The following is a 26,667-nucleotide window of genomic DNA, read 5'->3' on the forward strand; positions in this document are numbered from 1 at the left end:
ATGACACAAATAAATGTAAAGACATCACATGTTCATGGATTGAGAGACTTAATATTGTTAAAATGTCCATACTACCCAAAGAGACATACAGATTCAGTGTGATCCCTATCAAAATCCCAATGGCATTTTTTGTAGAAGTAGAAAAAACAATACCAAAATTCATATGGAACCCAAAGGACCCTGAATAGCTAAAATAATCTTGAGAAAGAAGAATGAAGCTCGAGGCCTCACACTTACTGACTTCAAAACATTTTACAAAGTAATCAAAACAGTATGGTACTGGTGTAAAGATGGAAATATAGACCAATGGAACAGAACAGAGAGCCCAGAAATAAACCCACACATATAGGTCAAATGATCTTTGACAAGGGTGCCAAGTCTACATGATGGAGAAAGGTAGACAAATGGTACGGTAGCAAATGGTACGGGCATAACTGGATATCCACATGCAAAAGAATGAAATTAGACTTTTATCTTACATCATACTCAAAAATTAACTCAAAATGGATTACAGATCTCAAACTATAAAACTCCTAGAAGAAACATACAGAAAAACCTCCATAACATTTATCTTGGCAGTGGTTTCTTGGATATGACACCAGAAACATAGACAACAAATGTAAAAATAGACTAGTGGGACTACATTAAACTAAAAAGCTTTTGTGCAGCAAAAGAAACAATCAACAGAGTGAAAAGGCAACCTACAGAATGGGAGAAAATATTTGCACACCACATATCTGTTAAGGGGTTATATTCAAAACAAATAAAGAAATTCACAATTCAATAGCAAAAAGTTAAATAACCCAATTTTAAAATGGGCAAAGGACTTGATTAGACATTTCTCCAAAGAAGACATACAAATGACCAAAAGGTATATGAAAAGATGCTCAGTATCACCAATCATCATGAAATGCAAACCAAAACCACGAGATATCAACTCATACATGTTAAGATGGCCATTATAAAAACAAAAACAAAATAACAGAAAATAACAAGTGTTGGTAAGGATGTGAAAAAATTGGAACCCTTGTACACTATTGCTGGAAATGTAAAATGTGCAGCTACTATGAAAAAGAGTATGGAAGCTCCTCAAAAATGAAAAATAGAGCTAACATATGATCCAGCAATCTCACTTTTGGGTATTAATCCAAAAGAACTGACCTAAATGTCCATCGACAGAGGAATGGATAAAGCTGTGGTACCTATATACAAGGGAATATTACTCAGCCATAAAAAAGAATGAAATAATGCCATTTGCAGAACATGGTTGGACCTAGGGATTATTATACTAAGTGAAGTAAGTCAGAGAAAGAAAGGCAAATATCATATGATATCATTCATATGTGGAATCTAATTTAAAAAAAGAAAGAAAAGAAACAAATGAACTTATTTACAAAACAGAAATGGACTTACAGATATCGAAAACAAACTTATGGTTACCAAAGGGGAAGCACAGGGGGTTGGGAGGGATAAATCAGAAGCCTGGGATGAACACACACATACACTACTATATATAAGATAGATAACCAACAAGGACCTACTGTATAGCACAGGGAACTCTATTCAATATTCTGTGATAACCTATATGAGACAAGAATCTAAAAAAGCATGAATATATGTACATGTATAACTGAATCACTTTGCTGTACACCTGAAACTTACACAACATTGTAAATCAACTATACTGCAATAAAATAAAATAAAACAAAGCAACAAAACAACACACACACACACACACACACACACACCAAAAATAAGAATTGAAAGCAGTGTCTCAAGAGATATTTGCAATCCCATGTTCACTGCAGCATTATTCACAATAGCCAAGAGGTGGAAACAACCCTAAATGTCCATCAACAGATGAACGGATAAAGAAAACGTGGTATATACATACAATGGAATATTATTCAGCTTTTAAAAAGGAAGGAAATCCTGTAATATGCTACAACATGGATGAGCCTTTCACTCATCATATGAAGTGAAATAAGCCAGAAAGACAAATGTTGCATGATTCCACTTATATAAGGTATTTAAAGTAGTCAAACTCATAGACGCAGAAAGCAGAATGATGACTGCCAGGGGGCTTGCGGGAGGGGAAAATGGGAAGTTGCTGTTCAGTGGATATAGAGTTTCACTTACTCAAGATGAGAAAGTTCTAGAGATCTGCTGTACAACAATGTACCCATAGTTAATAAAACTATACTGTATATATCTCATTTTTAAAATAAAAAGGAATGTATAGGAGAATATTTGGGGGCATGGGGATGGGCACAGGGAGGACTAGACTAGGGGAGGAATCCAGGCAAAAAAAGAAACAAGTACAAAGGCCCTGAGCTAATAACCTATTCAAGGAACTGAAAGAGGTCCGTTACAACTCAGGCATGGTGAGTAAGAAGGAGAGTGGTAATGGATGAAAACTAGAAATGCAGTAGGGTCTGGTCAAGCAGGACTTACAGGTCATGTTAAAAGATTTGAATTTTATCCCCAAAACAATGGAAAGTTTCTAAATGGTTTTAAGTAAGGGAATAACAATCTGATTCATGTTTGGGAATGATCACTCTTTTAACAGACTTGCTTTTCTCTGTAATGCAGCGGTCCCCAACCTTTTGGGCACCAGGGACTGGTTTCGTGGAAGACAGTTTTTCCACGGACCGGGGCGGGTGGATGGTTTCAGGATGATTCAAGCGCATTACATTTATTGTGCACTTTATTCCTATTATTATTACACTGTAATATATAATGAAATAATTACACAACTCACCATAATGCAGAATCAGTGGGAGCCCTGAGCTTGTTTTCCTGCAACTAGATGGTCCCATCTGGGGGTGACGGGAGACAGTGACACCCGAAGTGTGTTGCTTATGTCCAGTCTACTCCATAATCTCATTTTGGTTGCGGTCACTGCAGAAAACCCTGCTTCACAAAGATAGGATGTTGGAAATGGAAGCAGCCTTTTCAGTGCTTTTGTGGCAATCTCAGGATATTCCGCCTTGACTTTCATCCAGAACGTATGGAGATTTGAGGTTGTCTCAAACATATTTTTAAGGCCACCGTCATGTGCGATCTCAAGCAGTTGATCCTCTTCTAGCACGGACAAATTCGATTCACCTGGCTTATTCACAGATGGGTCACGGATCCATTCCTTCCCAGTTCAGTCTTCTGTGGTTGGGAAGTAATGCTCAAACTCTTTTGAAAGCTGAGATAGGTGATCACGCACCAGCTAGGAGAAAGACGGCCCTGGCTCAGTCTCTTTCAAAATCTCTGCTAATGTTTGAAACGTGTCAAAAATCCCAATGTTCACTTGTTGCCCCCATAATTCCAGTTTGGCTTTGAATGCAGCCACTTTATCTGCCGACTTGAACACAGTTGTCGTTCTCCCCTGAAGGGACAGATTGAGTTCGTTGAGCAGGTTGAATATGTCACACAAGTAAGCAAGTTTTGTGACCCATTCTGTGGCACTGAAATGTGCTGTCAGTGGTGACCATCTTTCTAAAAGAAATCTCTGGAGTGGTTCTCATAACTCAAAAACTCTGGCCAGTGATCTACCTTTAGAAAGCCATCTCACTTCTGTGTATAAGAGAAGACATGTGTATTCTGCATCCTCCTCCTCACAGAGCTGCGTGAACAGATGTGAGTTTAAGGGCATGTACTTTAATGTGGTTGATAATTTTAATCACATCCTGCAAAACACTGTTAAGTTCAGGTGACATTTTTCAGCTAGCCAGCATTTCTCTACGGATGATACAGTGCGTAGACTTACATTTGAGAAACGACCTCTTTGACCCGAGTTGAGAAACCAGAAAGCCGTCCAGTCATGGCAGCTGCTCCATCCATGCATATACCGACACAAAATGACCAATTCAGTTTTCTTGATATGTAATCATTCAAAGACTTGAATAGTTCTGCAGCTGTAGTGTTGGCTGGCAACAGAAGTGCACATAACATATCCTCATGCACATCCTCCTGAAAAATATATCGCACAAAAACAAGCACTGCTGCCTTGTTGTCAACATCGGTGGACTCGTCAACCAGGATTGCGTACCACGGTGACTCATTAATCCTCTAACAATTGTGCCTCAATATCCTCTGCTATTTCATCAATTCATCTAGTTATGGTGCTAGCTGAAAAAGGAACATGTGCCACCTTCTGAACTGCAGCCTCTCCTAAAAGTTCACAACAAATGTCCTTAGCAGCAGGCAGGATCAACTCTTCACCAATAGTAAAAGGCTTCTTAGCTTTAGCAATGCGGTTAGCCACTAAGAATGATGCTCTCAGTGCAGACACATTTGATGAAGCGGTGACCTTCAATAATTGCTTCTGTTCTTGTGTTCACATTTTTTTCTTTTGAAAAACTCCAAAGGCTTGTCTTTTAATGCAGGGTGCTTGGTCTCCATGTGGCAAAGCAGTTTTGAAGGTTTCACAGCTGCACTGGATAACCGGTTGCCACATATTATACAAAGCGTGGTTGGAGAATGTCAATCACCTGTTGCAATGAACCTGTAATTTAAGTAGGACTCTTGGTATTTTCTTCTAAATGCAGTTTTCTTTTTGTTGGCAGCCTTAGACTCTTCTGCTGTCTCATCATTGGGTCTTTCCCCCTTTTCAAAGAAGCTCTCCAGCGACGTTTGTTTTTTACTCATTTTGGCTAGGGTTAGCTTGTGGACTTACCAAAACTGTGACTGAGACAAGTGTGCAGAGTGGGAAAGAGGCGCGGATAGAAGTGGTAAATAAAATAATGGGTGGGCCAGGAGTGGACTAAAATAAGTGTCGGATTCTGACTTAAAGCCTGCCACCAGATGCAGCTATACAATTGAAGTACATCAACTCACTTGCCACTATAGTTAAAGCCTGCCACCACATCCAGCTTAATTGTCACTTGCCACTCACTAATAGGGTTTTGATATGTCTGCAAGCAACTGATTTATTATGGTCTCTGTGCAGTCAAACCTCTCTGCTAATGATAATCTGTATTTGCAGCTGCTCCCCAGCGTGAGTTATCACCGCCTCAGCTCCACCTCAGATCATCAGGCATTAGATTCTCATAAGGAGCGTGCAACCTAGATCCCTCGCATGTGCCATTCACACTAGGGTCTGCACTCCTGTGAGAATCTAATGCCACTGCTGATCTGACAGGAGGTGGAGCTCAGGCAGTAATGCGAGCAATGGGGAGCGGCTATAAATACAGATGAAGCTTTGCTCGCTTGCCCGCCGCTCACCTCCTGCTGTGCAGCCCAGTTCCTAACAGGCCACAGACTGGTACCTCAATTAATAAAATTAGGAAAGGATCTCCCCAAAAAGGAACAAAGGCAAAATTTCAGAAATATCTAAAATTTAGATTTAAGGCAAAACCGTATTAAAATAGAAATTAACACAATTTCTAGTTCTACAACAAACATGGATCAAATAATGTGAATCAAACATGAAATCAACATAGTTTCTCCACAGAATTTTGGTAAAGTTTGTCTGAAAATGGCAGGCATACACTATGAGTCTCCTTTGAGAGAACAGTACTGAAGCATTTATTTAGCTGGCAGGGAGAAGAAGTGATGGAAATGTCTTATTTCTTATTTCTCATTAATCATAGTATTAAAAATGAAGGAGCTTCAGCTATAAAGTCTGATATCAATATACTTAATAATTCTGGTACTTTTTAAAGCTCTGAGATGTTTGATTTGTATCTGCCCTAAAACAGCTTCATATACCATTCTGCGTATGTGGAACAATAAAAAATTATTCTTAAACTTACCTCAATCTGAAGACAGTATTTAAAATTAGAACACAATAATCTGTATGAAACAATAACAATTTGGTTTTTTTTTCCTTCTTGTCAGCAGTCAACGCAAGAGAAAAGAATATAAACTGAATGTTTACCTAATGAATTATTTGTGGAGGCTATATGGTAGGAAAAACCTTACCAACGGTACAGCTGTCTTCAAGCACCACATCGACATTTCTGTCTCTGTACTCAACCCTGAAGTCCAGCATCCGAGGTTGCCTTTCTACAATTTGCCTAGATGGCATTACAGGTCGAAATGCTGAAGAGGAAGAGGGAGCAGGAGCAGGAGCTGGAGCTGGGTGACTTGCTGGATCAAATGCAGGTCCTGATATAGGCTCACCCCCATAGTCACTGAAATATTGACATAAAAGAAGGATTATCATCAACCAAATAACTACAGATTACCACTAAGGACCCACTCCATACAGTAAGTCCCCTACATACAAACCTTCAAGTTGCGAACTTTCAAAGACGCGAAAGTATTATAAACCTATTACAGCACAATACTATATGGCCGATTGTGTTAGTTGGGTACCTAGGCTAACTTTGTTGAACTTACGAACAAACTGGACTTACGAAAGCACTCTTGAAACAGAATTCATTTGTATAGAGGGGACTTAACTGTACTTGGCTTGTGCTGTTCTTCATATCAAATTTACCTACCTGTGCATCACGGACTAAGTAAGTTCTAATTCTTCCACAAAATCTCTCCCAATGACTGAAAGCCACATTACTCTCCCTCCCATCCTTGCCTTTCTATGTCTGTTAGCAGTATCACACACATCTCATTTAATTAGATTTTTGCCTTATGCTGTTATGATGTTGATAAAACATCATTTTAAACTCTGTGAATTACTAAGTGTCTTCTTAACCCACTCTCATTTACTTACCGAATCATTAATTGATTCATTAACTCTACTTTCCACAAAAACTATTCTGAAACTTTACCATCCTTAAACCTCCATTCTCCCTCTCACTCCTCAGTCTTAAAATATATTTTTCCTACTTTGCAGAGAAAACAGATGCCATCAGGAAGAAATTCCCTTACCTTTCTAACATCAAATCCACAAACTAACCTGCATATGCACTCTCTTTCTCTAAATAGAAAAGACATCGTTCTATCTACGCATCTACTCATTAGCTTTACATTATGGATTATCCCTTTCCCTTCCATTATCTTCAACATCTCCTTCTCTTCTGGATTCTTCTCAGAAACATTTAAACATGGTTGAATCTCTCCCTTCTTAAAGAATAAAAATGAAATCGTGGCTCTGTCCACTTAATAGCTGTCTCATTTGTAAAATAGGAAAATTAATTATATTTGTAAGGATTAGATCAAATAATGTGTATGAAAAGCTTAGCACAATGCCTAGTACTTAGTAAGATCTCAAACCTCAAACCCAGTGTAGCCAAAGTTTAAACCATTAATGTTTCCCCAAGCCTGATTTTCCCATTTATTCCTCATATTAGCTACCCAAGCTAGAAACCTCTGGCATTATCCTTGCCCTCTTTTACTCTCTCAACTCCCACATCTAACTAGTCCTTTCAGTTTTACTTCCTAAATATCTTTTAGATAAGTCATCTACCTTTCCCCTCCGAAGCTGCCACCCTAGTCCAAGCCACAGTCACCTCTTACGTGGATTAATGCAATAGCCTAACTAATCTCTCCATACATACCCTTACCCCCCTGCATTTCATCCCATACCACCACTAGAGTGAAATTAAAGACAAATGTCTTCATATCATTTTCTTCTATATTCCCCTTTGCTCTTCATATAAATGGTCAAAGTGGCGTACAAGGCCCTATAGGATCTGAATCCTATCTACCTTCCCATCTTCATCTTGTGCTATGCTATCTCCATCTCTCTATGCTAATAGCCAGGACAGCCTTTTGTTTTTTGTCTTACCTTGATCCTTCCTATTTCATGAGGTAACATAAAAACTATTCCTTCTAAGAATATTCTTTCCTTCCCATCCCATCCCCAAATTCCATCTTTCTTCTAGCTAATTATATTCATCTTTCATATCTCAGATTGAGTATTTTTCAACTCAGAGCATGTTTTACTACCTCAGACTAGTTCTAACATCTCACCACTATCAATAATTATGAAGCTCACATTTGTGTTTTTAATGGCTGTATCATCTGCTGAGTTCAAGATTTTATACAGAGAAGATATACAAATATTTGACAAACTAATGAGTAGAGGAATAATTATGAAGAATTTGGATTTTTTTTTCTCTGACTTAAGTTATCATATATATATTCTCATTGTTTTTCCCCCCTCAGTAGGAAAAGTAGGGAGGGAGGAAACATAAGAAATGCTCCCATTAAATATCATTATTGTATAATTTTTCTCCACCACCAGAACTACAAGCTCAGTTCTAAAATATCTTTCTTCTCACCCTGAATTTAAAGAAAAATAATGTGTTGGGGGCCCGAATAGGAACAACAACAAAAATGACCAAAAACTTGCCAAGTTAAGCATTGTTTATACAATTAAGAAGGAGAGACTATTTACATTTACTTCACACTGTTGCTTTGATCAGTGTTTATCAAATTATAGATTACATAATTGATTGAGTTGTGGTAAGTCTTTTAAAGAACACAATCAGAATAAGATTAAGAATAGAAAAGAATAGGATAGAAATTATCAGTATCTTTCACTTAATAGTTAGGACCAAGTATTATTTCATAAAACTTTTGATTCTGGGACATATTTGTAATATGTGTATTTTAGATTCCAAATATTTCTCATTGTAGGTCTTGTCAAAAAAGTTTGAAAGTGACTAGCTTAATCTCACCAGAGTTCAGACACTCTAACCACTGATCCAAAGACAAAAACCTATCCATTCTCCCAGTTGTCAGAGTCAAGGAAAGCAATGTGGGAAGGAAAACATGAGAACAGAGAAAATGTCCAAAGCAGTAAGAATGTCACTGTTTGGAAGCCAAAGTGAGCTTCTAGGCATCTATGAACAGAATCTGTGCAATAATACTTCACATATCTAAATGTTGTCACAACTTCTCAGAACCTAAGAAAAACAGCTAATTAGCAGTTTGGTCACTGACATTGCTTTTCTTAACTCCAAATTCATCCTTCTATAGTCTATTCTGTAATGCAGGGGCTAGGATTCTGCAAAATTATATTTTTCCTTTGGCATATGGTTTCCTGATAGACCTTTGTCAAATAGAGGATACTAGGTAGAGATTAGTAGTTAGGAGGAGGGGAGGAAAGACTTCCTTCTTCCTGTTTGCATGCATTTCAATCAGCATCACCCTACAGCTTTCAGTCTCCTGCTTTTTTCAGCACTCTTACAACCAGCTTCTTGTCATTCCCTCTGAGATACCACTAATGGCTGGACAGTATACATTCCACAGAGGTCTGATCCTCAGCTTCAAAGAGCTCCTCTGAGTTTCAAAGTTCTGTTAATCCGTTTGTTCCCTAGACCTTCAAGCAGTAACTTCCTGAAGCAGTTATTATATCTAGGTTACTTCAGTTTTACTTTTTTGCTCTTTTAGTCTTCCACACCTGTGTAACCAATCCTACATTAAATTCCCTCTGTTAAAAATACCCTAGTGTGGTTTCATTTTCTTGATAATGGAGGTGTCCCAGGAAACAGAGGATTCAGGAACTGGCTTGATTATGGCCTTGACCTTCAATGCACTGCTGAGCTCCTTGCCAATGGAAAATGGGATACTAGTGATCCAAGCCATGCATTGGCATAATGATTAATTATCATTATTGAAACAAGTGCCTAAGGGAACCAAATGACTATCTGACCTGACCATTATGGTGGCAATAATGACAACAAGGACTGTGAGCAGGCTGCCCTGACTCTAAAGGAGAGCTTACAGAAGAAAATGACACACTTGGGGGTTTTAAATTTCAGTTCAATTCATGATAAGAAAGTTACAGAGTTTCTGAATGGCACTTTAAAAAGAGTTTCTTATTTCTTGCAACCACAGGTATGATCTTCCTAAGAATTGGACTCAAAATTTAATTTTGCAGCTTGCATACTTGCAGTGAAAGTTGAATATACATACTTCCTAAGTCTCTTTTGTGAAAGTTAAGGCCCTGTTGTGGAAGGAGTGAGAACTTAACATGTGAAATGGGGATACCTGAGTGGCTTCAGATGCATGTCGGAACCTTGAAGCCCTGGAGTCTCTCTGAGCCTCTTCTGTAAGCAGAAACAGCTCCTCCTCCCATGTCTGAGAAGATCAGCCTCTTGCTTAGAAACTATGAATACTCTTACCTGAGACAGTTGCCTTGAAGGGGGATGTCTATTCTCAAAACCTACCTCCACCATTCTTTATTACCTCTAAAATCAGATGTAGGCATGTTCCAAGAAAATAAGTACGATGTCTTAACTGAGAAAAGACAGCTTATATCCAAAAGTAATTATAATATTTTGATAAATTATATCAGCAAAAACCTAGGGAATAGTTGTGGAAATGAATTTTAAGTGAGTTTGACCAAAAGAGTTTGAATAGGGCCAAATATAATATATTTGCTTAAGCAGTTGTAAGTACTTCTAATAGTTTCCTTGTCGACTGAATGAAACTTAAATCCCAAAGGAGTCTACATTTAATGAGGAGGAAATGCCCAAACTTTCCTGGCAAAATGTAGAAGAAATCCAGATGCTTAGAAAAATATGAATGCTAAAGTGGATTAACCATGTACAGCCTGAATATATACACATCCTCCTACTACATAATCCATGAGGTCCCAGAGAACACTGCACTAAAGCACTGAAAAATACATTAGTGAGGGATTCTACATCCTTGAAAAACTCTGTAGTGGCTGTCTTCTGTGGGTTGGGAATAACATGGGGAGATGACACCACTGAAAAAGACTCCCTAATAGGCATGATGAGATCCCAGAATGCATAGGTCAAATGGCAGGGTTTAACAAGAAAAAGGAGGGAGCAATGATGTTAACGGACAGCATGGACAAAATGTGGCAATCAGAAGATTTCAACCTGCAGAGACCTTTAGTAGTGCTTTATTGAACATGGTACTTCTAAGAAACAAAATGAAAAGTCAGTTGACTAAAATATTACTTGACCTATAAACAACAGAAACCTAGATCTGGTAGCCTAGATCCTAACTTCCATAACTATAATGAAGGGTCACAGTCACTCCCAGTTTCCAAACACAGACATAAAGCCCTTGGTCCCCCAAAGACAATGCAACAGAGCCACATATGTGTATTGTAAATTTTCCTCTAAGAATTCCCCTAAGAGACCTGTAGCCATTTACTAGGGGTTTGTGTACTGAAAAAAGGAAAATATCTAGCTCTTTAGGGGATTACTAGATGCTAACTCTAATACTAATTCCTGGGGATACAAAAATGGAAGTTATGGTGGTAAATGAGGTTTTGGCCTAAATCCAATCGTACAGTGTTCATTCAATCTATTCAACTTACCCTGTAGTTTTTTCCCCAGATCCCGACAGATAGCTCATATTGACTGCCTAATTCATGGAATTAGGGTTATTATGTAGGAGGAGACAACAGGAAGCAACTAGACTTGCATAGACTTTTTTTTCCCTCTATTTTAATTTGCAAGCACCATGACAAGCATTTTGCTTCCTCTCAGCAGGGTAAACAATATACCTTCACTATATTTTCCTCAAGATTATAACAACTCTCTTGCTCTTTGGCATAATAATCTAGCCTGGACACATCTTGATAACCCAGGTATTCCACAAAACATTATAGTGATGGCAATGTAGATTGGTCCTGAAGAGCAAAAGTAGCAAGTACTTGGATGCTTTGGCAAGATACATGCATGCTAGAGATCAGGAGACACACACCACGAAAATGCAGGGGCCTTCACCTTGGTGAAGTTTTGGGGTCCAGGGGTCAGAAGCATATTATGGTACATGGCTGGCTGCTGCACCTTGTACTTCTCATCAGTGCATAAGACATATCTAAGCTAACTGAGAAAGAAAAAAATTTGGACTGGGAAAGGAAAAAATGGTTATGTATAATATGCTGGTACCAACCAAAAACAGACTGCTGAAATATTACAATCCCAATCAAAGATATCCCTGAGAGACAGTAGTGAAAGAAAAACCTCCCAGTGGGGAGAACTTAAGGTTGTACCACAGGTTGACCACTTCATTTAGAAGGAGAAATAACTTGAGATACAAATCTACATTGAATCACGGGCAATAGTTAATGTGTTGCCCAGCTGACCAGAACTTGGAAAGAATAAAAAGAAAACTGGCTGACACAGAAGTCTGGGGAAGAGGATTGGAAATGGATCGTTTAGAATGAACACAAAATGTGAATATATGTCATGGGGTGACTGCTATCTATAAGCTATCCACTTAAAAAAATAAAAAAGGCTCTCAATATGGATAAGGTGACATTGTTCTGTTGATGTCAGTTAGCTTATTCCCTTACCACCCCAGGACTACTCAATGCATTAATGTACAATGTGGCCATGCCAACAGGGATAGAGGTTAGGCATAGGCACAACAGCATCAACTTACCCTCACCAAGTCTGAATCTGGCTAGGGAAACTACTGAGTGCCTAAACTGCAAACAACAGAGACCAATATGGAGCCCTCAATACGGCCCCACTCCTCAGGGGTCTGGTAATGGATCATTCCTATAATGGAGGGGGCAGTGATCTGTTCTTACCTAAAAAGACACTTTTCTGAATATGAAATTGACTCCCCTGACAGCAATGCTTCTGCCAGCACCACCATTCACGGATTTAGGGAATGCCTTATTGATCTATGGCTTCCCACACAACACTGGTTCTAACCAAGGAACTCATTTCACAGTAAGAGAAGTGCAGCACTGGTATCACTGGTGTATACCATTACCCAGAAGCAGCCAGCTTGACTGAACAGTGTAATGGTGAAGATAGTTATGCCGCAGGTTGGGAGAGAATATCCTCAAAGCTTGGGGCTCTACCTTAAAGGATGTGGTATATTCTTTATATCAATGACCAAAACACAGTGATATATCTCATATTGCCAGAAAAAAAAATGAGTATGGGAATTAAGTGGTGGTAAGGGTTCCCCTTATTATGCCTAATAACTTACCAAATTTTTGCTTCCTGCAACTTTGGGCTCTGATGGTTCAGAGATCACAGGATGTAATGTTTCCACAGTACTTCCACTGTATTAGAATTTGAGAATGCCACTTGGCCATTTTATACTCCTCATGCTACTGAATCAACTAGCAAAGGAGGAGGTACTAGCTGGTCTTGATTACCAAGGAAAAAAATCAGGTTGTTGCTATGCAATGGACTATTTTCTAGGGTATGTCCAAAATTAAGAGTTAATGGGAAACTACAACCAATTTTTTAAAAAGGGTAAGTCCACTGAGGATTCTAACTCTTCAAGAATGAATGTTTGAGATGTCCCACGAAGTAGAGAACCTTGACTATCTGAGGCACTGGCAGAGGGAATATAGAATAAATAGTGGAAGAAACTGGTAAATATCAACCATGGCTTTATGATCAGTAACAGAAACAAGGACAGTAACAGCACACGTGTACGCACACAGACACAGACAAAATTCTCTTCTTACAGTTTACACACTGATCCTATCAACATTACCCTAGCAGTAACAACACCGTAACAATGACACCCACTTTGTTTCAGCATCAACCACTGAAGTTAGCTTCTATTTTCTTTCAATACTTCGAAACAAGCCTCTGCATCCTGTCAGAAATACCAGTATCAGCTGAGCAGGACTTCTTTCTCATGTGTCTGGGGCCAAGTTCCTAGGGCCCTTCCTCTGAGCTCCAAAATTCTGCTAACTTCAACCTCTCCCAAGCTCTTTCCTGTTTTCCTCCGGTACCAGGAGTGACCTTGTGCCCTTTGATGGTCAACAGGGGCCTCTCCTGGACAGGTCTGTCCTAGAGCAGGCTTCCTGGAGTGGGTGCCATGGATCTGCCCCCTACAGTCCCGGCTCTGCACACCCTTCTCAGCTTTAAGTCTCCTCTTGCCCTAGGCTCCCTTCCTCATCGACCAGCAGAACCCACCTCCATGTGGGCCTGATGGTCCAGTTGTTTCCTGCAGTCATTATTGTTCTTTCAACCTACTATATATCTGTGTAACTCATTCCCTATATGAAATCCCCTCTTTTTTGAAAGAGGTGCTAGTGCGGTGCTTTTTTTCCCTTTACCAAACCCTAACTCTAGAAGATAGTTTAATATTTCTAATCAGAGCACACTCTTTGGTATGTTTCTCAGCCACAAAGAGGATTTTTTTTAAGTTATCTCTTGAAATTTTTCTTATTAGCTATAATTACTCTATTTCAAGATCAACAAAAATAATGAATTTACATTAGTTTCTTTTACTAGAAATCAAAAAACAAAAAGAGAGAGAGAGAGGAAAAGAGATTACCAGTTAATGAATTATCTTGTCAGTTGTGACTAATGTTCAGTGATATCCAAAGAGTGCAAAGGCATCCAAAACTGTTGACTCAAAAGAAACTGTTTTTAAGATTTTTCATCTATGAAGACTACCATCCTATAATTTGACCTTCTCACTATTCTTTTCAAGTTAATCAATAATTTAAAAGAAAGAAAAAAAAAAACAAAAAGACACTGGGTGGTAAGGGAAACTCTATGGAGAAATCTATTTTAGATCTAAACTTCAACTAAAGGAGTGTTTTTATCCTTGCTCAACTTTCCTCTACAAACCACACAGATCCTTGGAAGACAGTGAACAAAGCAAAGTAAACAGAAACTCTGCACTTATTTCAATTTTTAAAAGTCCATCCCATGGTAAAACCTCTAGGTGCAAAAAAAATGTGTCTTAAAGATAAATTTGTCTCTAGAAAAAGATCAGATTTTTTAAATGGGTATCAGAAAAGACAATAAATAAAGACTAACTGGCCAAAATGGGCATTTTCTAAATCAGAAAACCTCAGCACTTATATATTCTGAAAGCTATTGTAATAATGCTCAAGATTTGAAAACAAAGCTGTCTTCGCTAGGTTTCCTCAATGAATTAAACAATAGACAAAGAAATATACAGTATATCTGTCTGGATCATAAAATAAATGAGTTGACAAATACCACCCACTTAGTCAATGAGTAAAATTACACTATTAATTCATAAAATTTTTATAAAACATAGCATCTACTCTCTACTAATACAAGTAATTCCTTAGTGCTCCTTTCTAACAATAGCTTTCTCCAAAAATAATTTTTTAAAAGGCTCTGGACAATATCCTGAATAAATAAAATATTACAACAAGATGTAGTAAATATACATGTACATACTTGATGTTTGCTTATGACTAAATGAATGGTTTAGATTATGACTGCATATTTTTACACTTTATAAATATGCTGTATTAGCAATGTATTGTCTAGTGAAATAAGCCTTGGAAGATGAGACGGAAGACTTGCTTACTGACTCATCAACATCATGCTGTATCATCTGAGCCAAGTCACTTCATGCCTTATTTTCTCTACCTGTAAAATGCCTTTACTTGCTTACAACTAAGATAATAACTGTTAAAACAAAGCTGTGGAAGAAAGATGTTATATACGTGTATTAAATTTCAACTTCTTTACCCAAAGGAAAAAATCTTAAAAGTTGTGACATGCCTGGGTTACTGACCTTGAAAAGGACAGAGTGATATAAAAGAAAGAGCATGGTTTTTAAAATGAGAAAATCCAGACTTCACCAACTACTATATTTGTGGCCTTCAGTGAATCTATAAATTCTCTAATTTTGAATTTCCTCATCTATGAAATATGAGCATGTATTTCTTAAGGGTTTTAATGGGCATTAATAAAGAAAATTATATCAAATACCTAGCACAGTGCCTTAAGTATTTTAAAAAGTTAGTTTCTCTGCCTTGAACTTATGGGTACGTTAAAAAAACAAATTCCCACTTTTGAATTCACATAAACATCTGATTTCAAGAAAAGCTATAAAGCGCAGAGATGAGGTTCTTCTCCCTCCAAAAATAGTTCATATTAAAAAAAAACAAAACTCTTTTTGGTAGCTCTTTTCTCTGCTAAGGTATAAACTGACAAATTAAGAGTTAGTTGTTTTCACATACTATAATCAACTTACTACAAATATCAAACACACAAAACAAAGATCCTTTCAAACTGCCTACATATACCATTCCTAGCATTGTGTCTTCCACTTTCAGTGTTAAATCTATGAGAAAGTACAAAGAGCCCTCTTTCCTTTCCTCTGGTCAGTAGACATACAAGAGTAATTTTCAGTTCAGTCAAATCCACGGTGATTTCAAAACTAAAGAACAAAGTTAGGAAGGCAATAGTTGAAAACTATTACTTTCTTTTGTGGACATATGATTCATTCCTTAGCAAGCAAACAAAACAAAAACCCACTCTGATGAAAGTTAAAACCCAAATATTATAGTAACCTTATTAGAAATCAATTCAGTACTGAATCTCTAGCTATAAAATATATTAACCAAAAAGTATCTTCTGTGACAGGAGAGATGGGATGTTTCCAGGGATGAGAGAATTTCTACAGTTCACCCATAGCAAATACTATTAATTGTAAGATATATCCAATATGTACTCAGAACCTAGCAGCTGAATCCACAAGGGTTTAGCAAGCAAAAATTTTGGCACAAAAAGTGGAATAACATTTACTCAAGAATAAAACTGGAGCCATATTTAGCAGTCTAAAACCTTCTAAACCAAGGAAAAAAACAATCTTGAAGGAAGTTTCTGTAATCATCTGGTTTGCTTTCTAGACAAGGGCTTCAATAGAACTGAATGCTTCTGAACCAAAAAAAAAAAAAAAAAAAAACACCGAACAAACCAACACAGAAAAATTTGGTACAGACTCTGGAAATCAGCCACACTTACTCTGGATGAAACTGACAGTTTTCAAAAAAAAAAAAAAAAAAAAAGGTGGAGAATAGGTCTGTTTATCATTGCTTTCACCTAAAAACCATTAATCACGAAGGGTGGTACAGGTACCAAACAGAATTTTTCTTCCTTTCTAAATATACACAGTTTCCTATAAAGTACAGCACATTTTGCAGTTCATGGTAAATTTTTTGATGTTTTTGCAACAGCACTTTTCTTCCTCTCCAAAACAACCTCATTCGTAGTCTGCTGTTTCTGTTTGCCTCATCTGCACTTAGCAGATCATGCTTCAGTGACTTAGAAATCCCAGCCACCAAAATTCAAGCCAAAGTTTGAACTGCGGCGGGTGGGGGGTGGGGGGGGGGCATATCAAGTAATTAAACCACACTTGTAAGGGAGAATGGTTTTACCTCCTATGACTTTATAATGTGCTCTTTTAATCCAGAACCAGTCTCCAATTTTGAGAAAAGTTATGAATTTATTTTTAACTTAAGGAATTATTTTGTAACTACTATAGTTCTCTTGGCATCATCTTCCAATTTTACCTTCTGGCAGTGACACAAAACCACGAAGACTATTCCTTCCACATGTTAACACTGGATACTTCAGGTAAAACAGCTCAGTGCTCTGGGAAGTTTCATTATTAAGGACTTACTCAAATTGTTGCAAATTAACATAAATTTAATTTAGAAACCAAAGGGAGAAAAAAAAGAATTAGTAAGGTTGAAGATAAAGCCTGTATAGTTAGATGATAACCATGCTCTGGAGTTACTGAGACATGTCTCATTTTCTCACTACTAACAGTTTAAAGGATTCAGTTCCTTCCATCCTATGAATTAGAAGATGACCTTGAAAAGTTTCCTTAAAAATAAAATCACATTTAAAAGTGGTATCACCCAATCTGAAATAACATTAGACAGTTAGACATTGGAGACTTTAGGGAATTAATATGACTAATAAAAATGTCTGAAAGAAGAATAACTGTATTAATGAACTTACACATCAAAGATCATCACAAAGTGCTCTATCAAAAAGTGAAACCAAAAAAATTAACAACTGTCTCTTTTTTGCTTTGCTAAATTCTCATTTTACTACTAAGTACCTTACAACATACCTTCTCAGAATGCCATTTTCCTGGGGTATTACACCATTGATAGCTGCCTGCAAACAAAAAACAGAGAAGACATTTAAAGAAATAGAAAAATGCTCAGGGGTGGAGTGGAGTGGGGTGGAAAACACTGTAAAGCAAAATAAGTATACTTTGAAAATTTAAACAAAATAATAAGTGTTTCCTTAGTGATAAAAAATATTCTCCATTAAATGTTTTTCTCCCTCTCTATAATAAAACTGTGTCTTAGATAATTTAAAAAACATGCATTTGGCATCTAATATCCCCAAATCTTGAGTCATAAAAAGCTTAATTCCACAGTCCTCATTCAAGCAAAACACCCACAAAACCAATGTTTAAGGGTGTTAGAACAAGTAAAATCAGTACCTTAAAGTAATCTTTTAACATTATTTCCTTCCTCAGATTGAGAGGAGCAAGATATAAAATCACAAATGAAAAATGCCAATAAGAATTTTAAAATTAGCTCAGGAATTAAATTCATTGTGTTGTGTTACAATCATTATTCTTAAAGAAAAGAATATTTAGAAGGAAAAAATGTATCAAAAGGTCTTTGATAAACACACCACAATTATATCAGGTTACAAAAGGAACAGGAGCATCCCTGGGGGAGTCTCCTTATATAAAACATTCCTGAAATTGGTCTCCAAGCTAACAAGTCACCAATTACCTAGAACATAGGTAAACACATGTGCCATGATTTGGACATTTTTGAAGGCTACTAAGCAAACAGGCTGTTACATCCTGGATTGTGGGTACGTCATTACAGGGTAACAGAGAAGATTCTCTGGAGGAAAAAAATGACTCTTCCAACTTTGCCTTTGCATCATAACAACTTCTTCCCTCCCCTTTCCCATCCACATCCACATGCACATCAAAATGGGAGGAGGGGGGAAGCTAACACTTGGATGTTTTATCAGCTGTATGGAGATCAACTGCAAAAAGTTTGTGTATTTTGTGAAACATTAACTTAAATATTTGCCAGAGGTAGGTTAAGTTTACAAAGTTATACTGTTGAATGGAAACAACATAGAGTGTAAGACACTTGCTATGAATTTTGAAAGTTTTAACGCTCCACTGGCAAAAATCAAAGAAATCCACAGATTATTAAAGACAGTGGATACCATAGAACCCTGACAACTCTGGAGGCTCAGAAATCCTCAGAGTCACGGAAATGCTAAAATCAGTTTTCAAAGCCACAAATTCAATAGAAGCATCCCTGCCTGGTGCCAGGTCAATTATCCCTTTTCTGTTGACAGCAATGGTTCCACATACAAATATCTTCTTTGTTAAAAAATAGAAAATGGTCAAAGAATATTCTATGATGTTGGAAAAGAAACAAAATACCAGAGCTTGGAAAGATTTTGTTCAAATTTTCACTAGGGAATGCCAAGGTATAATGGAAAGAACACTAAGAATTTATAAAGTCCAAAATTTGAATCTAGATTCTCCCATTTACTACTTTGATGACCTTAGTATATATTCTATACTCACTGAACCTCCCTGAGCCTCAGTTTCCTCATCTGTATGAGTAAATACTACATTTTCAGCCAAAATGGCCCTGCCTTTTTGTTCCTTAAAGGCATCAAGTTTTTTGTTTATTTCTTAGGGCCTTTTAAGATACTATATCTGCAGGGAATGCCCTTTTCCCTATTCTTTGTCTGGCTGAATCTCAATCATCATAATTGATGTTTTTGTTAGATATACTTTTTCCAAAAATTCTTCTCCAATCAACACCCCCCCCCATAGGTTTACTCTCACAAAGAACCCTGTACTTTTTCTTCATAGCAATTGATAATTACTTATTTGGTGATTATTTGTTTTATGTCTGTCTTTCTCACTAGACTGTAGGCTCCATGATGGAAGAGATGATATCAATTTTGTTCACCACTTTAGTCCCGCTGCCTGGCACAATGCCAGCACATAAAAGGCACTCAATAATCATTTGCTAAATGAATGATGCTAGAGGAGTACAAAGAAAAGCAGCACAGTGGAGACTTGCTTAAGGCTCACAGAAAGCTTCCTGAATGAAATAATGTCTCAACTAAGACTGAAGGGTAAATGAAAAGTAGCAAGATGGGGAAGGGGGCAATACTATTCAGAAGGTACCATGACACACCTCCACTTTCTTTTTAAAATATTTATTTATTTATTATTTTGGCTGTGCCATGTCTTAGTTGCGGCATGCGGACTCTTAGTTGTGGACTCCTTAGTTGTAGCACATGCACTCTTAGTTGCAGCATGCATGCGGGATCTAGTTCCCCGACCAGGGATCGAACCCGGGCCCCCCACACTGGGAGCGCATAGTCTTATCCACTGGACCACCAGGGAACACCCCACGCCTTTACTTTCAACCCTTTTCCTCTTCTAAGATCTTATATTATTTTAAATAATGTATTTGTTTTTGGATAGAATGTTAATCCCTGACATCAACCTTATGTACATAATAAAGTCTGTACACAAATAAGTAAAATGTAATTCAGAATGAAGATACAATAAAAGTATGATTTGCTAAAGAAATATAGGATAGGGAGAGTGCTTTTTGACTGTGAGGATTAAGGAAAGTTTCAGAAAAGGGACAGCATTTGATATGGACACTGAATAATGGGTAGATGTAGAAGCAAAGGAAAATTTCAGATGAATTCGACTTTGAACAATGTTAACTTTGAGGTAATAGTAGGATATCATTTGTTGACTTCACAAATATGTATTGCAGTTGACCCTTGAACTACACAGGTTTGAACCGCACACAGGTCCACTAATACTCGGTTTGTTGTTGTTGTTTTCAATAAATACATACGACAGTACTACACAATCCACAGTTAGCTAAATCCGAGGATGCAGAACCACTCTGAGACTTGAGGTTGAGCATCTGTGGATTTTGGTATCCCTAGGGGCACCTGGAAGAGATCCCTCACGGATACCGAGGAATGACTGTAATTGCCAACTATGTACCAGATTTACTAATGGATGTAACATAGCATGTCTTCTAGCATGGAAAAAAATCCATCCAACAATTAATTTTACTATGAGAAGTTCAGGTAATATCCAAAAGGAGACAAAAAAGTAATCTTAAAAATCAGAGCTAGATTAAGTAAAACACCTGCTTATTTGAAGCCCTAGAAATACTTTAATTCCCTCCCTCCTTTATTCTCTGGTGAAGAGAAGTGAGACAAAGAAACTTGGGGAATTCATATATGTAAAAAAAAAAAGAGAAGAGAAAGCTAAAAACAAAACAAAACAATAAAAATGGAAGGGTTAGATAGGAGGGGAAGGACCAGGAATATGTCATAGAGAGGCAATGAAGGTACTATAAGGAGGGATTAGACAAAATAAAAAATGTGAAAATAGTCTAATATAATGAGGCCTAAGAAGAGACTGTTAGACATATTTGAAAACAGTTTTAGTAAAAACTATATCATAAAAGGCTAAGAAATACAAGGGAAATAAGAAAGTAAGTAAAACTGATTCTTGAAACAATATGAAAAGTATAAAGATAGGACCTGCCAAGAAGAATGGCTAAGGTAAGTTTTTGTTTGCCTTTTTTTTCTTTTAAAGAATAGTGACTTCTTGAGTTCAAAGAGAATTCATGGAAAGGGAAACAATAAAGACTCAAGAAATAAAGGGTAAACTTAAAAGTTTGGTTCAACAAACTTACCAAAGGCCTATTCATTGCCAGGCACCATGTTAGACTTTGGGTATGCCTGGGTACCTGATCCAGGGCTCAGGAGAGCACAGATAGAGGGGATACCTTTAGAAAAGAGATTAGATTTAGAAAAACCTAGATTATAGACTAGAAATGATACTGATCACATAAGAACCACGTATCATTTGCTAAATGTAAATAATCCCATTGCTAATTTGTTTTTGTTTTTCTTTTTTGGCTAGCAAGATATTATATCTCTCATTCTATAAACAGGAATATAATAATAGGGAATGATTAAATATTTGGCCAAAGAAACAGAGAATAAACACAATATTTCTATTTCTGGGACCGACTCAAACACACTACAGTGGATCTTCAGCAGACTGCAACATATATAAAAAACAGCATCTTGCCTTGATCTACTTTATGGTAGTATGAAAATCCATTTTGGTATAACTGTTATTGCTTTTATGCTAATTATGTCCATGACATTTTTAATCAGTTAATTTACCACAATTAGAATCCCAGCCTCTAAGTTCTCTTTAGCAAAACTTGACAACACCCTCTGAATCGTCATTTCTCAGAGTCCACTGGAAGACATGTGAGGTATGTTTAAAGTATAGTGGAAGTCAAGGTCAGAGGTGGCTGTAAGAAATATTCTTATCTTCAGCCTTAACAGAAGGAGAAAACCATGACACTCACGGTGGGCTTTAGACCTTTTGGGGGAAGGGAAATGGCAAATTGGTAGATTATAAAACTACAGCATCCTAAATAAATAAATAAATAAATAAATAAATAAATTTTGAAAACTACAGCATCTAATACAAATCATCCCCTACACATATAGAAATCTTGGCTTTGGTCTTTTCATATTTTTAAACAAATGACCCCTGAAGAAAATGCCAATGAGATTTCTTGAGAGGGGAGGGAGATGAGACAGGGATGTACAGACAGAGTCCAAAAACTTCAATGATAACTTCTGAGTAAAGAAGTTGTAGTAACAATAAAGGTAGCTAACATTATATAGTTTTTACTAGGTGCTATGTATTCTCTAGGTGCTTTACTCATATTAAATCATTTAACTCTCATATTACCCCCTCATTTTATAAATGAGGACACCAAGAAAACACAGTGGGAAATCATGACAACACTGGGTAGGCAAAAGATGAAAGAAAAAAATGATGAATTTCAAAATGTGCTCTTTGAAAGACACCTCTAAGAAAATGAAAAGGTAAGTCATGGACTGGGAAAAGTATTTGCTATGTATAAATGTCCAAGAAGGGATTTATATTCAGAATATAAAAAGAATTCTTATAACTCAATAAGATGACAAACAAGTCAGTAAGAAAATGGGCAAAAGACCTGAACAGAAACTTCTCAAAAAAAGATATATGAATAGCCAATAAGCATATAAAAAGCTGTTCACATTAAACAGTCATCAGAGAAATGCAAATTAACACCATGATAAGTGACCATCACATGCCTATTAAAATGGCTAAAATTAAATAGGATGATACAAGTTTTGGCAATAACATTGAATAACAGGAAGTCTCATATATTGTACAATCACTTTCAAAACTGTTTTATATATAAAGGTAAACATATAACCTAGCAATATTACTTTTAAGTATTTATCTAAAAGAAATAAAAACATATTTCCCAAAGACTTGTATACTAATATTCATTGCAGCTTTAATCACAATACCCAATAACTAGAAGCAGCCCAAATGCCCAACAACAGGTAAATGTTGTTTTGGGTGTACCACAGTGCCTGGGTGCAATGGAACACTACTCAGCAATAAAAAGGAACATACTACAGATACATTCAACTACATGGGTACATCTCAAAAACATTATGCTAAATGAATGAAGTCAGACATGAGAAAATACTATATGATTTCGGGTATGTGAAACTCTAGGAAAGACCATTTTAATCTCTAGTTAAAGAAGGCAGATAAAGGATTCCTTAGGATCGGTGGCGAATGATACAGAAGGGACAATAGGGAAATTTAGGGATAATGACTGTGGTGGTGGTAGTAATGTAGGTACTTACATCTGTCGAAACTCATCAAATTGTACACTTAAAATGGGTTCATTTTATTATCAATAAAGTTAATTTTTAAAAGGAGAACCACAAAGAAATCTGCTTCAAACACACTAAAATGGCTGAAATTAAAAAGACTAACACCACCAAATGATGGTGAGGATTTGGAGGACTAGAACTCTCACACATTGCTGATGGGAATGTAAAATGGCACAACTACATTGGAAACAGTTTGACAGTTTTATATAAAGTTAAACAAACACTTAACATACAGTACCACAATTCCACTCTTAGGAATTTACCCAAGAGAAATAAAAACATATGTCCACCAAAGACTAGTATACAAATATTCATAGCCACTTTATTCATAACACCAAAACACTAGATACAACCAAAATATCCATCAACCAATGAATAAACAAGACTGTGGCATATTCACACAAAGGACTGTTATTCAATAATAAAAATGAATTTCTGATACATGCAACAATATGGATGAACCTCAAACATTATGTTGAGTAAACAATGCCAGACACAAAAGATTGCATAGTATACGATTCCATTTATATGAAGTTTTAGAACAGACTAAACTACCAAAATGTGGCAATATAAATCAGATCAATGATTGCCTGGAGCAGCGCTGAGGGTTACTGACAGGAAAAGAGAACAAATTTTCTAATATGATGGAAATCTTGAAGGGAGGGGGACTGGATACACAATGTATACATACACAATGTATACATTTATCAAAACTCATAGAGTTGTATACAACTAAAATCTGTATACGTATATAAATTAGTCATTGACAAAGTTGATTTAACAAAAGAACATTAAAACTCCGGTTTAATTCAGTTTCATGAAACACTAGAAAAATGCAATCTCAGATGCATATGTTGTCCCATTAGCTATTATTGTGCCCCATCTGTGGTTTGTACCAGCCCATCATCACTTCCCTCTTTCATTTTGATACAGATCATGTGTTTCTTTTGGAGAACTACTACTCCTGCCTCATCCCATGTGATACTGAAAATATATTAATCATGGTGACTCAATCTAGACCAATCAGGCTCTCCTGGGAATGTGGCTCTTGAACGAGTGACTAACTAGTTGAAGATGTGTCCTGACAATGGTGCTCAGTGATAAGTTTCTGACAGAGCAACTCGGTTTACTGGTTTTCCTAAGACTTGGTTTGGTTGTTCAAGCTTTCTTTCAAATGCATGAGCTTCTCAGCAACCTTCCAATAAACCCTGCTTCCTATCCTCCCTCCCAAATTCTACTTTGTATTCAAAGACTGATAAACCGAGATTAGATGAGGTTATATGACAAACTCAATACAATACACGTTAAGTTACTAACAGACCACCATTTTTCCAGTCTTCAACAATTATGTCATAGCATTATCATTAGCTTAATTCTTATAGCAGTCTCCTCAGCTGGTCAACCTCTAAATTAATTACTGATTGCAAATCAGTGAAACTAAACACAATACATTTCAAATACAAGAATTTATAAACAAGTAGAAAAAGAAAACCTGTTCAATTTTAAAATTTATGAAAATAGAAATGACAAATACATTTTCATTATATATATATATATATATATATATATATATATATATATATATATTATTACCAGATAGACTAGTATAGGCAACTCTGCATGTTCCACATGTTTAGAAAGCCTGTGAACTAGAATAATTATGATTATAATATTAACATTGTTTCTATCTCTTGAAAATATTTAAAGTATAGAAAAATGTTTTCTAAATTAGTGCACTTTTGTTTAATTTGAAATCATTACTCTATGGTATGTCAAATTTCAAGTATTTCCAAAATATCTAAATAATAGGTGTCAAACCCACAAAGTACCAGTATTTTAGCATTTACAACTCTGATCTTGCCATCAAGTGAATTCTTCCAACACAACCCAGGCTTTCTCTTCTCCATAATCAAGGCAGTGTTTTAGACACTGGAGGGAATACAAGGATGACAAAGACACATTCCTCCCAGGCTGAGCAGTTACAGAAACAATTTCAATCCAGCATGAGAAACAGTATGGGATCACAAAGCAAGGAATGCCTACTGTGGACTAGCAGAGCTCAAGACCCAGACTTGAATCATTTTCTCCAAGAAAATTTAACTGACTCACACCACCTTTTTCTCAATGACTTTTCATTGTGTTGTGCTTACACAGCAATCATTCATCTTATTCATGCATTCAAATACTGCATTCATTCATTCATTCTACCATTATAACCCATTCAACAAATATTTAATTACTAACCTGGAACTATTCTAAGTACTGAGGAAAAAACAGTTGTGAATAAGACAGAATCATCCTCCTCTCATGTTTTTGCCATAAATTGGGCCAGTGAGAAACTCTGAAAGAGACCATCATCCTACAGCTGTGAATTGGGGAATTTTCACCCTTGACCTTGTATGGGGAGAAAACGCTCCATAGTCTACTACAACTCTACTTCATTTCTGACACCATATGTGTGGGTTTTCCACACATCAAGCAATTCTGTAACTCCAGGTAAGTGTCCTTGTAACTTAACTCAATTCTGACACTATCTTCCTAGAGACAGAATCAGATCCCACAAGTTAAGGGCTCAGTCCCACAAGACAGTTCCTACTTCAGATGCTAATCGCAAGTTCAGGTTGCCACCTGTGCTTCTGACCAACCAGCTATAAATCGGAGATTTCCACAACCCTCTCCCCAATTCGATTAATTTGCTAGACTGGCTCACAGAACTCAGGAAAACATTTTACTTACTAGATTACCAGCTTATTATAAAAGGATAAAACTCAAGAACAGCCAGATGCAAGAGATGAATAGGGCGAGGTATGTGGGAAGGGGCACGGAGCTTCATGCTCTCTCCAGGCATGCCACCCTCCGATGTGTTCACCAGCCCAGAAGCTCCCCCAACCTGTACTACTGGTATTTTTACAAATGCTTCAACATGTAGGCATGATCGATCATTAACTCAATCTCCAGCCCACTCCCCTTCCTAGAGGATAGGAGGTGGAACTGAAATTTCCAAGCTTCTAATCATGGCTTGGTCTTTCTGGTGACTGGCCCCTTTCCTGAAGTTATTCACAAGCCCAAGAGTCTCCTCATTAAAACAAAAGACACACCTATCACCCAAGAAGTTCCAAGGGATCTGGGAGCTCTTTGTCAGGAACCAGGGTCAAAGACCAAATATTAAAACAAAAAATGCTACTCTTATCACTTAGGAAAT

At 36.9% G+C, this 26,667-nt stretch overlaps 1 protein-coding gene across 1 annotated transcript in view; it reads right to left on the minus strand.

Annotated features, from left to right (window-relative positions):
• Positions 1-26,667, minus strand: part of FAF1 (Fas associated factor 1) — a 478,956-nt gene that overhangs the window by 320,964 nt on the left and 131,325 nt on the right. Inside the window, exons 3-4 of the mRNA XM_068539848.1 lie at positions 17,725-17,771; positions 5,917-6,128 (exon numbers count right to left, since the gene is read on the minus strand). Of these exons, the coding sequence (XP_068395949.1) occupies positions 5,917-6,128; positions 17,725-17,771 (259 nt within the window). The remainder of the gene's footprint in view (positions 1-5,916; positions 6,129-17,724; positions 17,772-26,667) is intronic.

This window comes from Eschrichtius robustus, chromosome 3 (assembly GCF_028021215.1).
Source record: "Eschrichtius robustus isolate mEscRob2 chromosome 3, mEscRob2.pri, whole genome shotgun sequence".
Taxonomy (NCBI): Eukaryota; Metazoa; Chordata; class Mammalia; order Artiodactyla; family Eschrichtiidae; genus Eschrichtius; species Eschrichtius robustus.